The following is a 22,690-nucleotide window of genomic DNA, read 5'->3' as shown; positions in this document are numbered from 1 at the left end:
GAATGATTATGTAAGATTTTTGCGCTTCAAAGCGGTACATTGTTTTGCATAGAAATTTGGAGTTTTATATTGTAGGCCTGTAATTCTTAGCAATAACACACTTAAATCTGTCCAAACAAGAGTCTAGTAGATATCCCGGGTATGATAAAGTTTGAAACACAAAATCATAAATTCTAATATAATAAATAACTATAAATAATTATTAAAAATAACAATATAATAATAATAAAATGAATTTCCACACGATTCACTATTGCTCAATTCTGCAAGTGTTCTAATTTACTATCGCTGTCTTCCAGCTGGTCTAAAACCACTTTTGACGTAAAGGGACACTTTTTGGTTGCTTTGGACAATCTCAAGTTTCCAAGCAGAAAGAACAGTATATATAATATAAAACTGCATGCAGGGCATTGGACAAAGCACTAGGGACAAAAGGGATGTGAAATGATTTGATACAGTAATGTAATCTGTAAGATTACAGTGTACTGTATGTGTTATGTATTTTCAAATTTTTAAATTTGCTGCCAGGCTCCGCCCCCGTGCGTCGTGACACTCGCAGGGAACGAAGCCCAGCACACAGGACATCGGGAGGAAGACACAGCCACCGCACACAACGGGGGGGACATCGCAGGATCCTCGGGACAAGGTAAGTACACTGCACCAGGATCCTGCAATACAATTCCGAGTGTGGCTCGGGGTTACCGCTAATGGTACTGAAATTTAACCCCGAGCTACACTCGGGAAAACCGCCAGGGAGGTTAACTGAACAAGCTGAAGTTAGAAGCTGATTGGCTAGCATGCACAGCTGCACCAGATTTTGAACGCTCCAGTATTAGTAAATCAACCCCTATGTATCTCAGTGAAGAAATAAGACACGCCAGAGGTCTTTGAGCTCAGTAGCTTTAGAATACACACTGTCAACAATGAAGATCAACACCAATGTACAAAATTACAATTACAAAAATAAAATAAACTAGTTCAGTTTAGTCTATAGTTTATGTTATGAATTACTGCATTTAACCTGCCAGAACCTATTTATAACTATCCGATGAGGTACAGCGTATAAAGAGGCCAGGGAGAGTAATATCTATTGTATTTGTCTCAAGTACGGCGGCCCATGATGGATCAGTTTTTTCTTTCAACCAGCGAGTTGAATTAAAAAAAAGGGTGCCGTTTCCACCATTGAGCCCTGGTTCACACTGGTGCGATTTGACATGTGATTGTAGGCAATGACACCGTCCTAATCGGTGCAGCTCCACACCAATTTCAAAAAGTAGTTTCTATACTACTTTTTGCGATTTCAGCTTGCAATTTCCATTGACATCTGTGCAGAAACCCGCACAGATGTCTGTGAAATCGCTGCTGGAATCGGCACTGACATGCAGGAGTGAAATTGTGCAAGTTCAGCTGAACTCGCACAGCTTCATTCTTGCAGCTCAGTGTGAACCTTGGCTTAAGGTGGATGGGGGAATCCTTCCCACTGAGCTATTGTATTCTGACAGCAGGAAGAACTGCCTGCTGTCAGAATACACTGATCAGCGCTGCCGGCTGTAGCAAGGGACTTTCCCTTAGCTTAGTGAATGTGGTACAATATTGACTTTGCAAAGAATAATCAATCAGGTACAAGGAAAAAAAAAACTGTATTTTTGCTTGCACATGATTGAATGGTAGAAGCCAGCAGAGCTTTACCTATTTTTCTAAGCAAAGGCAAATTTCCCTTGCAAAGTGAACAGCCTATATGCCTTTAATAAATCAACCCAACAGTGCATCAATTTTTCAGTATCCATTATCTTACTCATTCCAAGAAGGTAGTCTTTACTCGTGAGAGCTTTGTCAATTTTCTATAGTTTAGGTATCAGGCACTTCTCTGTGTTTCACGAGTGGGGAAGAATTTCCCAGTCTCCCAAAACCTTTGGCTTATCGTCAGTAGCATATGTACTAGGATTTTATATAATTTACACAGGAGATGAAGTTTCTCCTCTGTTTTGGCAAAGAGGGTTTCAAATGCTGTAAGGGAGTCCCTGGATATAAATGTTCAAATATTTATTCAGAATTATTTTTGCAAGTGTCTCTATGCTTCAATTGAAAATGTGCCCAGCTCAGTCTTGAGCACTGACAGAGGCTTTAGCCTCCATCTGCTCCCCTTACAGAAGAAAATCTGGTCTGAACCACTGGAAACTCCCTAACAGGACTATAGGAGATATGCTGGGTGCCAGTATGGCTATTTTATTGTTTATTCTAATTTTGTGAAGAAAGGCTTTTAGTACAAGGATAAAAACTGTAGGGGACATAGGGCAACTGTGACAGATACTGTCCCTGATCACAACTGTTGAGGCAAGCTCCCATTAACCTTAATTTTCACCAAGGGGTTTTGATATTAAGTTAAGATTAAGTTAGGAACCATGACAGCTCATGGTTCTACAGACCCAATGACCTTAGTTTTTCTTCTTTCCAGTCCACCCTGTCAAAGGAGCTTTTTCAGCATCTGTGGCCTAAATTGAGTTGTCTCTACCCTCTCAGCCAATAAACAAGCCGATTGGTTTTGCTGGGTTCAGTCAGGAAGCCAAGCTCTCAGTCTACCAGCCAGAAGTTTAGCCATCAATTTGATGTCTACATTTAATAGCCTGTGTCTTTAGAGCCTCATTGGGAATCTTACCTCTTCTCGTTTCAAGGAGCTAGAGTAGCTGCAGAGGGATCCTGAAAGTAGTGGCAAGTATTTAATGTAGTATCGACTCAAAATGCTATCTGGTCTTGGACTCTTCCTAATTAACATAAGGGATCCCCCAGTTTTGGCGACTGGCTTCTGTCACAGACGCATAATTCATCTCTCTTAAATTGTCTACATTTATGGAGAGCCTTAGTAATTTCTGAATCTTTCACATTAAATAGGGTTCAGTAAAAATGAAAAAATATTTTTGCTATTTTATTTGTGTGGACTACTACTTCGCCTGTTACATTATGTAGTTTTTGTGCTTGTGCAAGGCCCTAGCTTACATCCTACCACTTTTCCCCCAAAATTATTAACATTTTTGTGTAAAAGAGACAAGCATGTAGTTCAATCAGTTTTAGGCTCATCCAAAGCTTTTGCTATAGTGTTTGATGTCTAGTTCTGAATTTCTAATAAAAGTTGATTGACTTCTTTCTGTCTCCCAAGTTTTGCACTTAGTTTCCTGCAACAACTACCTTGTGGCCTTCCCAAATTATCTCCTCTGAGACCTCTTGGTTACTAATTTCCTAATAGAATAGTTGGTAATTGCAGTTCTTATTGAATGCATGATATTTAAATAATCCAATACATCCAATACATTTTCATTCAAATTCTAGGTCATTGATGGTTGTATCACTATTAGGACTAGGGCAAGGTGTGATTAGGTCAGCTTTGGCTTGAGTTACCCTATCCTTACCCATTGTTCACCAAAATTAAATAGACCTTGAAATAGTAGCTATACATTTTCTCAAGAGGATTCAACACTCTCCTGCAATAGATCAGTCTGAGCCTTTACCTGATTTGAGTGAGGTCTCAAAGCTGCCTGTGATAAAGTGGTCTTACCCATAAGGGTATACAGACTGGAGTGTGGGCTAAACTTGGAATGATCCCCAAGACACAGTGTGCCCTTAGTAAACTCAACATTTCTACACTGCTGTGTATGAAGAGTAGACCATCTCTTTTGTATTAGGGGAGTATAATCTAGAACAAGTTATTGTTTGACCCTGTAAGCACCCCTTACTCTCCCTCTCCCCTTCAGGATTCATTATGCTTTTCAAAAAGATTAAGGGGTGGACATTGTGGATGACTTTTACCACTCCTCTGGATTTTCTAATTGGGGAATTACTCAAATATCATGGTTTGTAAATATGGTTAGGGAGTTGTGTGTTTTCTGTAGAAATAGAATTGTAGGCATGACATGTTTCAGCTAAATTCAACGTTTATTGTGTTTTATTTGGGGGGCAGAGGTCATTCACAATTTAGATTTTCACTTATGGTACTATGGTACTGATTATATTCGTGACATAACATAAAATAAAGCAAAACAATGAACAAACAAGTAATAAAAACAATAATATGGTAAACCAGGAATACTAATTGTGTGCAGGGGGTTTGAGTCACATAAATCTTTTTTACCTTCACCCCACCTGGGCTAGAAACCTCTGAACGGGGTTTCCCACATTGAATGTTTATTAGGAGTTAGTAGGCAGCCACCACACACAGAAGCTTCTCATCTGGCACTACCATTAAATAGTTCTGAAAAGCATACAACAGGGCAAAAAAGCCTTGGCAAAACAAATCCCTTAAGCACAAAATGAAAGAGCATAACCACAGCAGCAGTTCATTAACAAACAAACATTGATCAAAGTGGGGTACAGTCTCTGTATGCAATCAACAAGCAGTCTAACATAGTGGTGGTCAACTTGATTAACATAAAGAGCCTCAAGTGCAGCCCCCCCCCCCCCCCCCCCCCCCCATGTCCACATAGCAGGTTTAGGAAGATAAATAAATAAATAATAATATACAGCAGATTCAAATTGTTGATGCTTTGGCTAGGAATCAGATACTGGCCCCCTATGTGACAGACAGAAGTTCTACCTCTAAACCATTATTATGTTCCCCAATCACAAAAAAAACTTAATTTAAATGTAATACTGAATCTGTGTTGAAAAGTATACATTGACGATATCTTAAAGTGGTTCTAAAGGCTGAAGGTATTTTATCTTCATGCATTCCCCCTATACTCACCTGAGCTCTGTAGTGATCCAGCATAATGAATCCTGAAGGGGAGAGGGAGAGTAAGGGCTGCTTACGGGGTCAAACCATAACTTGTTCTAGATTATGTGTACGAGTGTCTTGGCTCTCTGGGGACTCTCCCTCCTCATTGGCTGAAACAATCCCAGACAGTGAGCCAATGATGAGAGAGAGGGGGTGGGGCTGATCCACAGCTCTGTGTCTGAAAGGATGCAGAGCAGTGGCTCGGAGGGGGGAAATGTGCGGGTGCCCCCATTGGAAGCTGCTTGCTCTGGGGGCACTCGACGGGGAGGGAGGGGACAGGGGCACAGGCAGGGGACCCAAGAAGAGGAGGATTGGGGCTGCTCTGTGCAAAACTGCTGCACAGAGCAAGTAAGTATGACATGTTTGCTATATATATTATATATATATATACACACATATACACATATATACACACACACACACTATATATATAATTTTTTTTTTTCTTTGTAATTGTGCCTTTAAAATCACTTTAAATTCAATAGTTGGAAATAAGATATTCACATTCAGTTCTATAATAAAACCATTTGGATGTAAAGTGTCTAATAAAAATATACATTTTGTGTTTTGATACATATTGTATCATATTAAACCCCCTCCAATGTTTAAAAATATTGTAAATCCAATGTTTTTGGACAGTGTGTTTATTTTGTTTATTATGTGCTTCCCAATGCTAACAGACAATTTTCTTGTGGTGTAACCTACATACTGAAGACTACAAGGACACTCCAGCACATAGGTCATGTGGCAGCTTCACAGGAAATAAATGTTCTCCAGGAATAGTTCCTACCACTCTACAAGGTAAACATCTTTTACAAAAAATCATTTTTTTTCCATCAAAGAAAGTTAGTTTTCTTTCTGGCAGATTAATAATATTATGAACTGATCTCATTTTAAGAGGCTAGTGATAAAAGGCATATTCATGATTAGAGCCCTGTTTTGTTTTTCTTAAAAAAGGGATTCTTTCATTTTGATTGTCATTTCCCTAAACATTTTCTCTAAATGTTCTTTGCCTTTCTGTTCAAAGTTATTAAAAGCACCAGTTTGGTTTCTAAAATCCTCTATTTTATCACAATAGACAGACCAGAGCAGATGACTCACAGTAGCAATCCTCCTCAAGTACACTTAGCTCAAAATTTTCAAAGGGCCAGCACTTGTTCTCAATCCTAACATTACATATATTTAAAGCATATCAGAATAATAAGTAAATATACTCTCTACCATATTTCGGCCAATCCTGCCCTTAGTCATAGTTACAGCTCAAGCCAGGATTGGCCAAAACATACCAGCGTGGATGCATACTTTTATCCTGATATGCTTAAAATAAATATATAATTTGGATCAAGAATAAGTGTTGGCTCTTTGAACTATAATTTTGAACTACAGGGTAACAAAGCAAAATAAGATGTCCAAAGTATTAAATGAATTAATGAAAAAGCAAAAAATCTACCCAATTCAAGTAAGACTAAAATGAAGCACATTAAAGTTGTTCTAAAGGCACAAGGTTTTTCCCTAATGCATTGTATGCATAAAAGAGGAACTGCAATCTGCTCACATAATTTGTAATAAAAACATCTTTGCCATTCTGAAGCTTCCCTCCAACCACTTTGCATATAATTTTATATATACGGCGATTCTGTACTTGTCAAATATGCTGCAGAAATCTCCCTCCACTGAGTCGGGCTGCATCATTTTTAACTGTGGTCAGCTGAAGCTGCTGCTTGTTCACTTCCTGGATTTACACAGATACACAGAGGCACACCTTCATCTTTGCAGCTCTCATTGGCCCTCTTATGACTCATCCCCCTCCCTTCCTAGCAAACTCTCAGGAGAGTTAGAGAGAGAGCTGTGCATGGTGTCATAAGCCTAGGCTTTTTTACCAGATAAGAAACAGGTAGTGGGCTGTATAAGGTATTTACTGGCAGAAAACAAATGTTTTACTATCCAAAGTTAAAACAACAAGGGCAGAAGATTTAATAGATGGGAAAATGAAAAAATTACAGAAGTTCCACTTTAAGGTAAAAACCTTCTGCATGTAGCTTCCCTCTCAGACCCCCCTAAATACTTACCTGTGCCTGATCTCTATCCAGTGTTGTACAGGAGAGCAGCAGCTCTCTCAGGTCTCTCACTCCTCATTGGAATGGGAGGGAGCAGTGGGAGCCATTGGCTCCTGCCAATCATAGCCAGTGAGGAGAGAGGGGGGAGAGGGATTGAACTGCACTCTGTGTGTCAATAGACATGCAGAGGTGGCTCGGGAGCAAGCACACACAAGTGACCCCATAGCAAGTATCTTGCTATGTGGGCACTCGGCAGGGGGGAGGAGCCCAGAGTGCTGGCGGAGGACGCCAAAAGGTAAGTATAACATGTTTGTTATTTGACAAAAGAAAATTACATTTAGAATCACTTTAGGCTGTATACATTTTTTGCATGATCCCTTGCAGCCAAATTAGGCAGGGATTGCTGGGAACTCTGGGTGGGATGCAAGTTATCTTGACATAAAGGAAAGTGGTCAGTCCAGAGGAGGTAAAATGGTATGGAGAATATCCATTCTTAAAAAAGTAAAGCAAGAAACATAGGGAAGTAACACTTATACCATGTAATTAAATACTAAGACTTATAATTCAATCATTGCAGTTAATTAAAGTTGAGAGTCTGTGTTTTTCTTGAAATTAAATAATAGCAGAACAAAATTTTCCATTATTAAAAAGTCAACCTCTCTTGTTCTGCACTAGTGCTTTAATGATAGGCTGATGGCAGTTACATTGAGGAACTGCAGATGGGATGGAGGGGAGAACAAATATTCTTATTAAAACTGAATGGAAATGCTTAGCAGTGCCTTTATTCTAAAGACCTTTAGTCACCTCGCCCACTTTTCTATGTTTAATGTCACATTATTACAGCACCGATTTAAACTTTTTTTTTTCATGGTCCAAATAAACTACTTCTTATAATGTTCAGAATATACAGAAATTGCCTAATTACCAGTTCTACCCCTATTCAAGTCATATTTGGATTGTGACCAGCACAATGATAAGTTGGTTAGTAGAAGATGTACGAAGAACTCTAATAGCTATCCAAATTGTAGTATTACTAATATAAGCTCATCAGTCTAAACCCTGACCCCTGCAACAAAGTGACCAGAGACTTGCCAGTTATTTACTGTATGTTTAAATGACAAAAGAATATTTAGATTAGAGGAATATTTAGATTATGAGGAGAACAACAGAATTCAAACAATGGCAGAACTACCGCCATAATTGCCCATGCAGTGACCCATGTCGGGGTCACTGCATGGGAAGGAAATGGGGGGGGGGAGGTCGCAGCCCTGAGCTGAGAAGGGGTAGACTGAAAAAACTCCCTTTGGGTGTCCTACATTTAGACATTCTGAATAGCGGCTGCGGGTGACACAACCAAAAACGTTAATGTATTTTATTGGGATTTTATGTGAAAGACCAACACAAAGTGGCACATAATTGTGAAGTGGAAGGAAAATGATAAATGGTTTTCAACATTTTTTACAAAAAAATATCTGAAAAGTGTGGAGTGCATTTGTATTCAGACCCCTTTACTCTGATACCCCTAACTAAAACCTAGTGGAACCAATTGCCTTCAGAAGTCACCTAATTAGTAAATAGAGTCCACCTGTGTATAATTTAATATCAGTATAAATACAGCTGTTCTGTGAAGCCCTCAGAGGTTTGTTAGAGAACCTTACTGAACAAACAACATCATGAATGCCAAAGAACACACCAGACAGGTCCAGGATGAAGTTGTGAAATAGTTTAAAGCAGGGTTAGGTTATAAAAAAAATATGCCAAGCTTTGAACATCTCATAGAGCACTGTACAGTCCATCATTCAAAAATGGAAAGAGTATGGCACAACTGCAAACCTACCAAGACATGTCCGTCCACCTAAACTGTCAGGCCGGGCAAGGAAAGCATTAATCAGAGAAGCTGCCTAGAGGCCCATGGTAACTCTAGAGGAGCTGCAGAGATCCACAGCTCAGGTGTAAGAATCTGTCCACAGGACAACTATTAGTCGTGCTCTCCACAAATCTGGAAGAGAGGCAAGAAGAAAGTCATCCTTGAAAGAAATCCATAAGAAGTCCCATTTGTAGTTTGCAAGAAGTCATATGGGGGACACAGCAAACATGTGGAAGAAGGTGCTCTGGTCAGATGAGACCAAAATTGAACTTTTTGGCCTAAAAGCAAAATGCTATGTCTGGCAGAAAACTAACAATGTACATCACCCTAAACACACCATCCCCACTGTGAAACATGGTGGTGGCAGCATCATGTTGTGGGGATCCTTTTCTTCAGCAGGGACAGGGAAGCTGGTCAGAGTTGATGAGAAGATGGATGGAGCCAAATACAAGGTAATCTGCGAAGAAAACCTGTTAGAGTCTGCAAAAGACTTGAGACTGGGGCAGAGGTTCACCTTCTAGCAGGACAACGACCCTAAACATACAGCCAGAGCTACAGTTAAATGGTTTAGATCAAAGCATATTCTTGTGTTAGAATGGCCCAGTCAAAGTTTAAAACTAAATCTAATTGATAAAAGGATCAGGAGGGTTGGGACTTTATATTTCATCCCACCCCTTTATATGTTGATACACATTAGATCATTTAAACAATCAATTTTTAATTTCAGACACATCACGTGCTTTCTCCTGAAGAGTGGCTCAAAGGCACGAAATGCATAGATCCAGCAGATGCCGTGTTATATTTATCATGTGCTTATCATGTTATTTTGTATATATATATATATATATATATATATATATATATATATATATATATATATATATATATATATTTATTTATTTTTAAATTTTGGTGAATTGTGGAGTTTTAATCTTGTGATACCAATTGATACCAATGTTATTATCATGTTTAACCACTTCAATACAGGGCACTTATACCCCCTTCCTGCCCAGACCAATTTTCATCTTTCAGTGCTCTCACATTTTGAAGGATAATTACTCATTGTCATGCAACACAGTACCCATATGAAGTTTGTGTCCTTTTTTTCACACAAATAGATCTTTCTTTTGATGGCCATCTGTCATCAGTGTCACGTGTAATCAGTGCCATTTGTCATCAGAGTCAAGTGTCATCAGTGTCAGCAGTGCCCACCAACAATGGCTAGAAAATCATTTACAGCTGAGGAGGTGTACAATATTCTTGCGGCCAACGAGAGCAACGGGGAGCTCTCCGCTTCGGATTCCTCAAATTCAGATTCTGAGTCTGACGTGGACTACGAGCCTGTCCTAAGCAGTGGAACACTGACAGCCTCAGAGGAGGATGAGAGCCCGCCCACCAGACGAAGGCGTTCTGGTGAGGAGGCAGTGCCATCCACCAGCACTGCAGTACCTTGGCAAGAAAGGCCAAGTACCAGTGGGGTGTCACCTCAGTCCCAAAGGTCTAGGTCCCATGCCAGCCTTCCCTATTCCCTTCAGAACCCCTTGTGGCTTCCTCCTAATTCAGGAGAAGCTAACATTCCCCCCCTTTCACTGCCTAGCCAGGAGTCCAGGTGGACACAGAAAATTTTTAGATAGATGTTTTCCACCTTATTTTTACTGAGGACATGCTTGCATCAATTGTAGCCCAGTGCAACCTATATGCCCAACAATTCATAACAAGTAACCCAAAGTCCTATTATGCCCGTCCCTACGAGTGGAGAGCCCTAACAGTGGAGGAGTTTAGGATGTTTTTGGGCCTCACATTCTGTATGGGACTAACCAAAAAAATGAATTACGTTCATATTGGTCAACCCTCCCCACCACATGCCCATCTTTTCCTCAATAATGTCCAGAACCAGATATCTCATGATTATGAGATTCCTACACTATAATGATAATACCCAGTGCCCTCCCCGAAATGACCCAAATTATGATAAGCTCTATAAAATTCGGCCACTACTAAATTATTTTTCTGAAATCTTCCCCCAGTTGTTTACCCCAGACCAACACATATGCGTAGGTGAGTCCCTTGTCAAATTTACTGGCAGGCTGGGCATAAAACAATTTATTCCCACCAAAAGGGCCCGCTATGGGGTGAAGCTGTATAAATTGTGCGACCGAGCAACAGGGTATACATATGCCTTCATGGTATACGAAGGGAAGGACACCCAGCTGCATCCCCCTAATTGTCCAGATTACATAGGAACCAGCAGGAAAGTTGTTTGGGAACTCATAAACCCACTCCTGGAGAAAGGCTACCATTTATATGTGGACAACCTTTATACTAGTTTGCCCCTGTTCCTTAACCTTCACAGGAAGAACACTCCAGCATGTGGCACCGTAAGGAAGAACCGGAAGGGATTTCCTCAAAGGCTCATCAACCAGAAGTTAAGAAGAGGGGAGACGGCGAGTTTATGGAATGAGGAAATTCAGACTGTGGAGTGGAGGAACAGAGGGGATATCTTCATGTTGTCTTCGATCCACAATAATACCTTTGTGGAGATCACCAGGAGGAATGGCCGAATCCAAATACCAACATGTATCCACGAATACAATATGTTCATGGGGGGGTGTCGACTTCAACGACCAAATGCTCGAACCCTGCCTAGCTACAAGACAAACATACCAGTGGTATAAAAATGTATCAATTTATTTGTTTAATTTGGCCATATAGAACACCTATATAATCTATCGCAACTCCACTGAAAGCCCCAAACCCTTCCTTGGCTACCAGGAGGAAATCACCACTGCCCTTATATTCCCAAACGACCCACCAGAAAACATCCAATGTGATTAGCTGACTCTCCGTACGCCACTTTCCCGATAAAATCCCTCCCATACCAACAGGTCAAAAACGGCAGAAAAAATGCCGGGTGTGCACCAAAAGGAGGAGTGAAAAGAGACACCATTTATTATTGTCCCCAATGTCCTTCAGAACCAGGCCTCTGCATAGTTGACTGTTTTCGCCGTTACCATACTTCAGTAAATTATTAGTGAAGTATGGTAACCATAACCCTCACTTCCTGCCATTTATCTTCACACCCCTTATGCCTCTGCTTGCTCTGTAACTGACCCTGGCTTGTTATTCGACCACACTTCTGCCTACCGATTCTGTACATACCTCTGCCTGATCTGGAACTGACCCTGGCTTGTTATTCGACCATGCTTCTGTACATACCTCTGCCTGATCTGGAATTGACTCTGGCTTGTTATTCGACCACACTTCTGCCTACCGATACTGTACATACCTCTGCCTGATCTGGAACTGATCTTGGACTGTTTGACCATGCCTCTTGCCTGCCTTTTGGACTGATCTTGTACCCTGCTACTGGACTAGTGGGATTCATATCACAGGGGTCTCACATATGTGAGGGGCTCCAGAAATGTTTTTCTGGATGAAGAAAACAATTTTTTTTGTTTTCTCATTCCTAGATTAGGGACTGGAGACTTGAAGGCTTCAAAGATTTGAGTGGGAGAAGCCTCTACCCCTGTCCCCATTCTGTCCTGAATGAGGCCCTACTTCTGCCTGCTGTCTGTAGGACTTCTGCCATCATGCCTCTGCCTGTCGCATGAACTGACCACACCACATGGACCATGTTCCTGTCTACTACCAGGACCGATATTTTGGCACTGGTGACAATCTCTGCCTGCACTGACCCTGGACTGTATATGGACAGTATCCCTGTCTGATGCCCTTTACTGACTATGGACAGTATTCCTGCCTGTCGCCTGGACAATTGCGTTAACTTTTGCTGACCAAGTCCCTGCCTGCTGCCTGGACCAGTGCTATCCTCCTGTGGACAACTGCTCTACTAAAACCCACAGGTAATCTTTTGTTTACCTTTTACTCAGCAGAATGTATTTTGGGGTGTAATTCTTGGAATGTGCATGCTATGTGTCCCTAGAACACCTGACGGTGTTCTTTGCATGCTGGGCCTCTGTATGTGGCCATTGTCCTGGTGCTCCAGGGCCTTCAAAAGTGTAATAGGTGGTTGAGAAATGAGATGTATAATTTATGCTCCTAGAATGCCTGACGGTGTTCCTTGCATATTGGGCCTCTGTATGTGGCCAGGCTGTGTAAAAGTCTCACACATGTGGTATCGCCATACTCAGGAGGAGTAGCAGAATGTATTTTGGGGTGTCATTTTTGATATGTACATGCTATGCATTGGAAATATCTTATAAATGGACAACTTTGTGTAAAAAAATGCATTTTTAATTTTTTTCCCAGATTTTCCAAAAACTTCTGGAAAAAAATGAACCGTTCAAAAGACTCATTATGCCTCATAGATTATACGTTGGGGTGTTAGCTTTCCAAAATGGGGTTATTTTGTGGGCGTTTCCATTGTCCTGGTGCTTCAGGGCCTTCAAAAGTGTAATAGGTAGTCAACAAGTTAGATGTATTTTATGCTCTTAGAACTCCTGATGGTGCTCCCTGCATGTTGGGCCTCTCTATGTGGCTGTGAAAAAATCCCACACATGTGGTATTTCCATACTCAGGAGGAGTAGCAGAATGTATTTTAGGGTGTCATTTGTGGTATACACATGCCATGTGAGAGAAATAACCTATTACAATGACAATTTTGTGGAAAAAAATTAAAAAATTAAAAAAATCCTAATTTTGCAATTGTGGGATTTGCAATTGTGGGAAAAAATGACAACATCAAAAACCTCACCATGCATATTGCTAAATACCTTGGAATGTCTACTTTCAAAAAAGGGGTCATTTGGGGGGTATTTATACTTTCCTGGCTTGTTGGCGCAAGAAATGAGATAGGCCACCAGTACATCAGGTATGATAATTTTTTTATGATTTGCACCACAGCTTGTAGACTCTATAACTTTCACACAGACCAAATAATATCCACTAATTTGGGTTATTTTTACCAAAGATATGTAGCAGTATAAATTGTGGCCAAAATTTATAAAGAAAAATTAATAATTTGCAAAATTTTATCACAGAAACAAAGAAAAATGCGTTTTTTTTCAAAATTTTCGGTATTTTTTCATTTATAGAGCACAAAATAAAAAACCCAGAGGTGATCAAATACCACCAAAAGAAAGCTCTATTTGTATGAAAAAAAGGGACGAAAAATTAATTTGGGTACAGTATTACATGACTGAGTAATTGTCATTCAAAATGTGAGAGCACTGAAAGTTGAAAATTGGCCTGGGCAGGAGGGGGGTTTAAGTGCCCAGTTTGTAAGTGGTTAATCACTACAGAGTTTTTTTTTTTGTGCTATAAATAAAAAAAGACCAATCTTTTTTTGAAAAAATGCCCTGTTCTTTGTTTCTGTCATAACATTTTGTAAATTAGTAATTTTTCTTCATAAATTTTGGCCAAAATGTATACTGCTACATATCTTTGGTAAAAATAACCCAAATTAGTGTATATCATTTGGTCTTAGTTATAGTCTACAAGCTATGGTGTCAATCACTGAAAATTGATTACACCTGATGTACTGAAGGCATATCTTATTTCCTGAGACCCTAACAAGCTAGGAAAGTACAAATACCCCCCAAATGACCCCTTTTTTGAAAGAAGACATTCCAAGGTATTTAGTAAGAGGAATGGTGAGTTTTTTGTAGTTGTAATCTTTACCCACAATTCTTTGAAAATTTTTTTTTTTTTTTAACCACTTCAATACCAGGCACTTAGACACCTTCCCGCCCAGACCAATTTTCAGCTTTCAGCGCTGTCACAATTTGAAGGACAATTGCGTGGTCATACATCACTGTACCCAAACAAATTTTTTATCATTTTCTTCACACAAATAGAGCTTTCTTTTGGTGGTATTTGATCACCTCTGCGTTTTTTATTTTTTGCGCAACAAATAAAAAAAGACCGAAAATTTTGAAAAAAAACACGTTTTTCTTTGTTTCTGTTAAAATTTTTTGGAAATAAGTATGTTTTCTTCTTCAATGACGGGCACTGATATGGCTGCACTGACGGGCACTGATACGGCGGCACTGATGGGCACCGATGAGGTGTCACCAACGGGCACTGATGATGAGCACTGATAGGCGGCACTGATGGCCACTGATAGGTGGCACTGATGGGTGGCATTGGTATGCAGCACCGATGGGCACTCATAGGTGGCACCGATGGGCACTCATAAGAGGCACTCATGGGCATTTGTAGGTGGCATTGATGGGTACTTATGGGTGGCACTGATGGGTACTTATGGGTGGCGCTGATAGGTGGCACGGATGGGCACTGATGGGCACGGATGGGCACTGACAGGTGGCACCGTTGGACACTGATGGGTGGCACTGATGACACTGACTAATGGCACTGATGCCCCTAAGGGTGGCATTGCTGGGCATCAGTGCTATATAATGGTGCCAATCAGTGCCCATTTGTGGGCACTGATTGGCACAGATTGGGCACATGTGGATGGCCATGGGGTACATACCTGGCATCCACATGTTGCCCCTTCCCTGGTGGTCCTAGTGGCGATCCCTGGTGGTCCAGTGTGGTGATCTGAGGGGGGGCTGAGCTGATAAACAATCAGCACAGACCCCCCCCCTGCCAGGAGATCCGCCGATCGGCTCTCCTCTACTCGCATCTGTCAGACGCGAGTGAGGAAGAGCCGATCAACGGCTCTTCCTATTGACATCGTGATCAGCCGTAATTGGACATGGCTGATCACGTGGTAAAGAGCCTCCGCCGGAGGCTCTTTACCAAGATCGGTGTAGCGGTGTGTCAGACTGACACACCGATCCACCGATCACCGCGATGCGCCCCCCCCGGGCACGCGGCGGCATGTTATCCTGCTGGACGTCATATGACGCCCAGTTAGGATAACTGAACCACCGCCCGGCCGTCATCTGCTATGGGCCGGGCGGGAAGTGGTTAATTGTTATATTAACAGGTTATTTCTCTCACAGAGCATATGCATACAAAAAATTACACCTCAAAATACATTTTGCTGCTACTCCTGAGTATGGCGATACCACATGTGTGAGACTTTTACACAGCCTGGCTACATACAAAGGCCCAACATTGAAGTAGGACCTTCAGGTGTTCTACAAACATAAATTAGATATCTAATTTCTCAACCACCTATTACACTTTTGAAGGCCCTAGAGCACCAGGACAATGGAATTGCCCACAAAATGACCCCATTTTGGAAAGCAAACACCCCAACGTATAATCTATGAGGCATAATGAGTCTTTTGAATGGTTCATTTTTTTCCAGAAGTTTTTGGAAAATGTGGGAAAAAATGAAAACGCATTTTTTTTTACACAAAGTTCTCCATTTATAAGATATTTCCATCACATAGCATGTACATAGCAAAAATGACACCCCAAATTACATTCTGCTACTCCTCCTGATTATGGCAATATCACATGTGTGAGACTTTTACACTGCCTTGCCACATACAGAGGCCCAACATCCAAGTAGCACCATCAGGCGTTCTAGGAGCATACAGTAAATTACACATATAATTTCCTGACAACCTATCATTTTTGAAGGCCCTTCATATTTCTAACACATAGCATGTACATACCAAGAATTACACTCCAAAATAAATTCTATTGAGGAAGGGGTAAAAAAAAGTATTACCTGTGGTTTTAGAGGAGAGAATTGGTCCAGGCAGGTGTGTCCACAGAGGAGAGGAGAGAATTGGTCCAGGCAGCAGGTAGGGATCTGCTTAGCGACAACAATAGTAATTATCCAGGCAGCAGGCAGGAATGTTGTCTATAGTCAGCACAAGGATATTGTCAGCACAGCCAAAGCATTTGTCCATAGGAATTGTCCAGGCGGAGACAGCCAGCACAGCCATAATATTGGTCCCGGTACACTGTGACCTGCAGACACTCACTATTGTAACGCTCTCCAGCCCTTCATAAACATACTACCTCTTGCTACAGCTAATTTTTTCCATAGTCCAGGTAGCAGGCAGAGGTGTGGTCAGTTCATGCTGCAGGCAGAGGCATGATGGTAGTAAGTCAGCAGCAGATTGATGGCCGCAATCAGGTAAGACCTGTGCACAGGGGCACAGGGGTAGAGGATTCGCCCACCCAAATCTCTATGAAGCCTCTGGACTCCAGACCCTAATCCGGAAATTACAAACCCCAGAGAAAACTAAAAAAATTGTTTTCTCCATCCAGAAAAACAGTTCTGGAGCCCCTTCACATATGCGAGACCCCTGTGTACTACAGTAGCAGGGAAACAGATCAGTCCAAGCAGTAGGCAAAAGCACAGTCGATAAAACAGGCCAGGGGCAGTTCACATGCAAGCAGTCCAAACGGTGGGCAGAAGCGTAGTCGATAAACAGGCCAGGGTCAGTTCATGTGGAAGGCAGTGGCATGGTTATTTGCATGGAAAATGGTCAGCACAGATGATGGAAATGGTTTAAACTATGGGCTAATGTTTTAGGGAAGTGTGGAAAAGTCTGAAACATTCATCAATGCAAAGGCCGGGTTAGGAGGGACACTGGGGACAATGGAAGCTGGTATCTTTTCTAAATCCTCTTTGGTGCATACGCAACATCTTTTTTGGCGTCTTCAGCCTGCTTCAGATGGTGGAATGTTGTCTGGGAAGTGGCGCTCATGAAATAGGCTAACTGCCTCAGAGCGAATGTCTTCTGGGGGGGGGGGGGGTCTTTGTTGGTAGATGAGGGACATAACAATTTCTTTGATGAATTTGAGGAAGGGGATGGGGCTTGCCGTGGATCTGGTGTAGATAATGTATGCGTTTTAAAGGGGCAAATGGATGAGATATATTGCTACTTTCTTGTACCAGAAATGGGACCTCCTTATTGACAAATAGGGATAAAGCATTTGGTCATTATACCCCCCCCCCCCCCATGTAGGGATTGGGACACATGTTGGCTTTTCAATGGGACCTTGTCTTCTTTGAACCTCAACTGTGGTGTCATCATGGATGGTGGACATCATGTGCACATTTCTGGTATCCTTCCACCTCAAGGCCATCACTTTGTTGCATCTCAAAGCTGCTCTTTCCCCCCTTCTTAGTTTTTTGTGGACTATAGATTGTGGGAAGCCCTTCCTGTTTTTTTTCTTTTTTTTTTTTTGGAGGTTCCGCAGGCCAGGGTTTTTGCGAGGTATTGGTGTTTGAAAAGGGGCAAGTTGGTGTAGAAGTTATCCAGGTATATGTAGTAACCTTTACTCAGCAGTGGGTATGCCAGTTTCCATACAATTTTTCCAGTTGTGCCAATGTAGGCCGGGCACTCAGGGGGCTGGAGCTGGGAATCTCTTTCTTCGTATATGCGGAACGCATACAGATATCCCGTCACTCTCTCGCAAAGTTTATAAAAACTGAAAAGGGACTCATCTACACATATATGTTGATCGGGGACACAGAGTTATGCAAATCGTTGGGAAAATACATTTTATACAAATTCTATATAATTTATCATTATTTGGATGTTTTCGGGGAGGGCATTGGGTATTGTTGCTGAAATGTACGAAGTGCAAAATCATCTTATATCGGACCTGGGCATTACAGCAGAATAAATGGGCATGTGATGGATGGGGCTGGTGGACCAGTAGGTATGTCCTTAATTTTTTTTTCTTGTAAGCCCCATGTTTATGGTGAGGCTCATAAACAATTTGAACTCCTCCAAAGTCAAATCTCTCCACTCAAATGGACGGGCATATGATGAATGGGGGTTGTTGGCAATATACTGCTGGGCATACAGATTGGTCTGGTCCATGATGAATTGCAGCAAAGTGTCAGGCAAAAACAGATAAAAGCAATCAATCTCTGTGAAGTTTTCAGTATTGGCCTGCACACCTGTGCGATGGGTGGCAGGTGACGTTCACTGATGACGGTGTGGCGGGAGATGGTCACTGAAGGGTGACAGGCCACGGTCGGTGACGGGTGATGGTCATTGATGGGTGACGGGTGCACCGCTTACGGTCACACCGCTGACGGTCACTGATGGCAGTCTCTTATGTGAAAGGTGCACTTTATGGGGTGAATGTGGTGACTGTTGGGTGACAGGTGACAAAGTGTGTGAGGAGGGAAGAGCCGGTAACAGTTAGTTACCGGTCTGTGTTTACATTTAGTGATCGACTGTGAATGGATCACAGCCAATCATGTGGTAAAAGCCGCCGACCAATGGCTATTTACCACTGTCGGTGACGAGCAGTGTTCCCGGGAACACGCCGTCACCGACATGCACGTGCAGCGCGCCTGCGAATGCGCCGTGTGCATGGGAGCAGTACCATCCGTGTTCACCCGTGACTTGAGCACGGACGATCATGTGTTAAACAGCCATGCCCAATGGCTGTTCGCCTCTGTCGGTGACGAGGTGTCTCGGTGACACGCCGCCACCGACAGTGCAGGGATGCGTGCACCCGATCGCGCGCAATCTCTGCTTGAATGGGATGACGTCATATGACGGCGTCCCAGAACGAGAGCCGCACTGCCCCTACGTTAATTGACGGTGGGCGAGCGGCAACTGGTTAAACTGTTTCAGAACCTGACACAGAGATTATGTTTGTACATACATGTATATGAAGTAATAAACATCTTATTATATTCAGCAATCTATTCATTTGCAACCACGTGCTTCATATACAGTCCCAACCCTCCTGCCCCTTTTATCATATTGACAGGGATGGAGGCACATGGCCTTACACAGCCGTAGCTTCATACAAAGTCCCAAACACCCTCTCCCCCTAAATCCAATTGAGAATCTGTGGAAGAGCTTGAGCTATTTTGCAAAAGAAGAATGGGCAAAAATGTCACTCTCTAAATGTGCAAAGCTGACACAGACACACCCAAAAAGACTCACAGCTGTAATTTCAGTAAAAGGTGGTTCTACAAAGTATTGACTCTGGGGGGGGCTGAATACAAATGCACCCCACACTTTTCACATATTTGTAAAAAGTTTGGAAAACCATTTATCATTTTCCTTCCACTTCACAATTATGTGCCACTTTGTGTTGGTCTATCACATAAAATATATTTACGTTTTAGAAACAATGACATATCTTCTGTGATAGTTTGAAAGACTACTTTATGAGCCAGGGGAGCACTGTCACTGCTGTGGTTTTATTATTGAATAAAGGTTCTATAATTAGAAAGACACCCTAAGGTCACATACCGTGTAGCTGTGCGAAACTAGTCCACCTTGGTTCCGGCTACTGCAACCGTGGTGTGTGTCACTGTTTGCATGGAATAGTCAATAAATGGACTTCAATCACGTCGGTGTGCAGCCAATTTCTTCCTTCATAAAGTCTAAGGCCTGCCACAGACGGTGCAAAAAAACTGGTTCCAGGAAAGAAATTTGCGTGATTCCCCCATCAACGCTGTCAGTACTGACAGGGGAGTCCCTCCTGCCTAGCAATTGTCTGCTGCCTGTGGGGAAGGGGGGGGGGGGCAGGAGCAGGCGGGGGAAGCCGTCCACGCAGGGGGAAGACAGTTATTACCGCTATCGGCTGTATCAGTCGCTAGCGATCATCGCAAGAGAATTCAGCAGGCTGGTTGTACCCAAGTTGATCGATCGATCAATGTGGTACATTCAGCCTGTCCATTAATGGTTCAAATCTTGGCCAGTTCCTGCTGAGATCCGAAACGTGTATGGGCGGCCTAAGTTTAGTCAAAACATGTTTTTTAAAAATCAACACAGGCGGCATTACATATAGTCACTGCACTGTTTCCCTTGTGCTGCTAGCTACTACTTCGTTGAAATCTATCGTCCACCGATTCCACCCCCCTTCACCCCCTGCTACTGTAAACCAGTGCTGCGGGCGTTAATAGAGCCAAGGGATATTCATACCTATGTGAAGATATAACACTTGTTTAAGACAGTAGTAAAACTAAGTATGTGGTTTTTCACAGACACTTACTGGAAGTTGGCAACTTTTACTGCAACTGGAACATGTGGAAGCTGCGCTGCCCACTTTAGTGTCACATCCTGATACACAAGCAGCATGTTATTATGATTTCCAACCAAAGAGTTTATTGTTCCTTCACTCACTGTTGAATGACAAGAAAAGGTTGTAAGAAAATACCCAAGTATAACAAGACAGCAACATCACATTTTCCTATTTCCCATTTATTCACATAATATCCAATACAAACAATTATCAAAGAAGCACTGCAACTGCATACAAAGCAAAAGGCATATACACTTTCCTTATTATGAGCTCTACTATTAAATCATGAAAGCGAGTAAAATACTAGTCAGACTTGATATGATGCATGTCAAATGAAGAATGCAAAATCAGGTGCAAAGGGGAATACTGCAGCACCTCTGACTGTTGTCGCTTACCAACATAGATGTTCATGATTCCTAAACACGTTGAAGAAGGTTCATATGAATAAAAGTAAGAAAATCAATTCAGGGAAGATCTTCCCTTTCCAACAGTCTCAGAAAACACACTGAATGTGTATTTTTAACACTGTGTTCTTAAAAAAAAGCAAAAACTTTTAGCTAACAGCATAAGTTGTCACCAAGTACCTTTTATTCCAGCTTCTGATCACCAGTGCTACCCAGCGTCATGGCCACCTAGGTATGGAAATATACACTTTCTGAAGGTGGCTATTGGCAAATGCATTAATGATCCAACACTGGACCACAACCTGGCCTGTCGCCAGCCGCTAAGACCTTTGTGGTGTATGATGGGGGCAGAAAGCTGTGTCTAATCTCCACTACACACTCATAGAAGGATTTCAGGGCTCCTCTGGGTGGCACTAGTGGGCACAAGCTGGATATAAACTTACCCCCTGACAGGATATACTGTCACTATAACAGACAGCTACATATCCATTGATAAACTGATAAGCATTGCCAAAAGTAATTGAGAGAGTCTATAATTTATCAGCTTAATGCAGTAAATGCACCAATATTGCTTGCTTCGGATCGGAGAATAAGAACAACTTTAGAAAATAAAGAAATCAAACAAATAATTATGGGATCATTTGTAAAACATTACTGTTATGATCTTTGAAATTTGAACATCTGTGTTAAACTTTACTTTGCTGACTGTGTTTTGGGTGTTCATTAGAAGTTTTTTTTTTTTTTTATACTAAGGGGTATATTTATCAAAAAAAATTGTACTGCTATATATCTTGTGAAATTGCATGTACATTTGTTCTGTACGAATGGGAGCAAGAATGAATGTTAACAGACTATTTTCTCTCAAGGCCATAAAAAGGAATAGAGTAAATCAGGAAAATACTGCACTATGGCCACTAGATGGAACTGACAATCAAGGTAAATACAGTGGAGACAGAAAGTATTCAGACCCCCTTGAATTTTGTTATATTGCAGCCATTTGCTAAAATCATTTAAGTTCATTTTTTTTCCTCATTAATGTACACACAGCACCCCATATTGACAGAAAAACACAGAATTGTTGACATTTTTGCAGATTTATTAAAAAAGAAAAAACTGAAATATCACATGGTCCTAAGTATTCAGACCCTTTGCTGTGACACTCATATATTTAACTCAGGTGTTGTCCATTTCTTCTGATCATCCTTGAGATGGTTCTACACCTTCATTTGAGTCCAGCTGTGTTTGATTATACTGATTGGACTTGATTAGGAAGGCCACACACCTGTCTATATAAGACCTTACAGCTCATAGTGCATGTCAGAGCAAATGAGAATCATGAGGTCAAAGGAACTGCCTGAAGAGCTCAGAGACAGAATTGTGGCAAGGCACAGATCTGGCCAAGGTTACAAAAACATTTCTGCTGCACTTAAGGTTCCTAAGACCACGGTGGCCTCCATAATCCTTAAATGGAAGATGTTTGGGACGACCAGAACCCTTCCTAGAGCTGGCTGTCCGGCCAAACTGAGCTATCAGGGGAGAAGAGCCTTGGCGAGAGAGGTAAAGAAGAACCAAAAGATCACTGTGGCTGAGCTCCAGAGATGCAGTCGGGAAATGGGAGAAAGTTGTAGAAAGTCAACCATCACTGCAGCCCTCCACCAGTTGGGGCTTTATGGCAGAGTGGCCCGACAGAAGCCTCTCC

The 22,690-nt window shown here is 41.8% G+C and overlaps 1 protein-coding gene across 5 annotated transcripts in view; it reads right to left on the bottom strand.

Annotated features, from left to right (window-relative positions):
- BBS9 (Bardet-Biedl syndrome 9) overlaps positions 1–22,690 on the bottom strand; it is a 580,121-nt gene that overhangs the window by 374,900 nt on the left and 182,531 nt on the right. For all 5 annotated transcript variants that reach the window (XM_073630475.1, XM_073630476.1, XM_073630474.1 and 2 more), the window contains exon 10: positions 20,558–20,687. In XM_073630475.1, the coding sequence (XP_073486576.1) occupies positions 20,558–20,687 (130 nt within the window). The remainder of the gene's footprint in view (positions 1–20,557; positions 20,688–22,690) is intronic.

The sequence above is a fragment of the Aquarana catesbeiana genome, linkage group LG05, assembly GCF_042186555.1.
Source record: "Aquarana catesbeiana isolate 2022-GZ linkage group LG05, ASM4218655v1, whole genome shotgun sequence".
Lineage (NCBI taxonomy): Eukaryota > Metazoa > Chordata > Amphibia > Anura > Ranidae > Aquarana > Aquarana catesbeiana.
The sequence above is the reverse complement of the archived record's forward strand: the minus strand, read 5'-3'. Positions and strand labels throughout refer to the sequence as shown.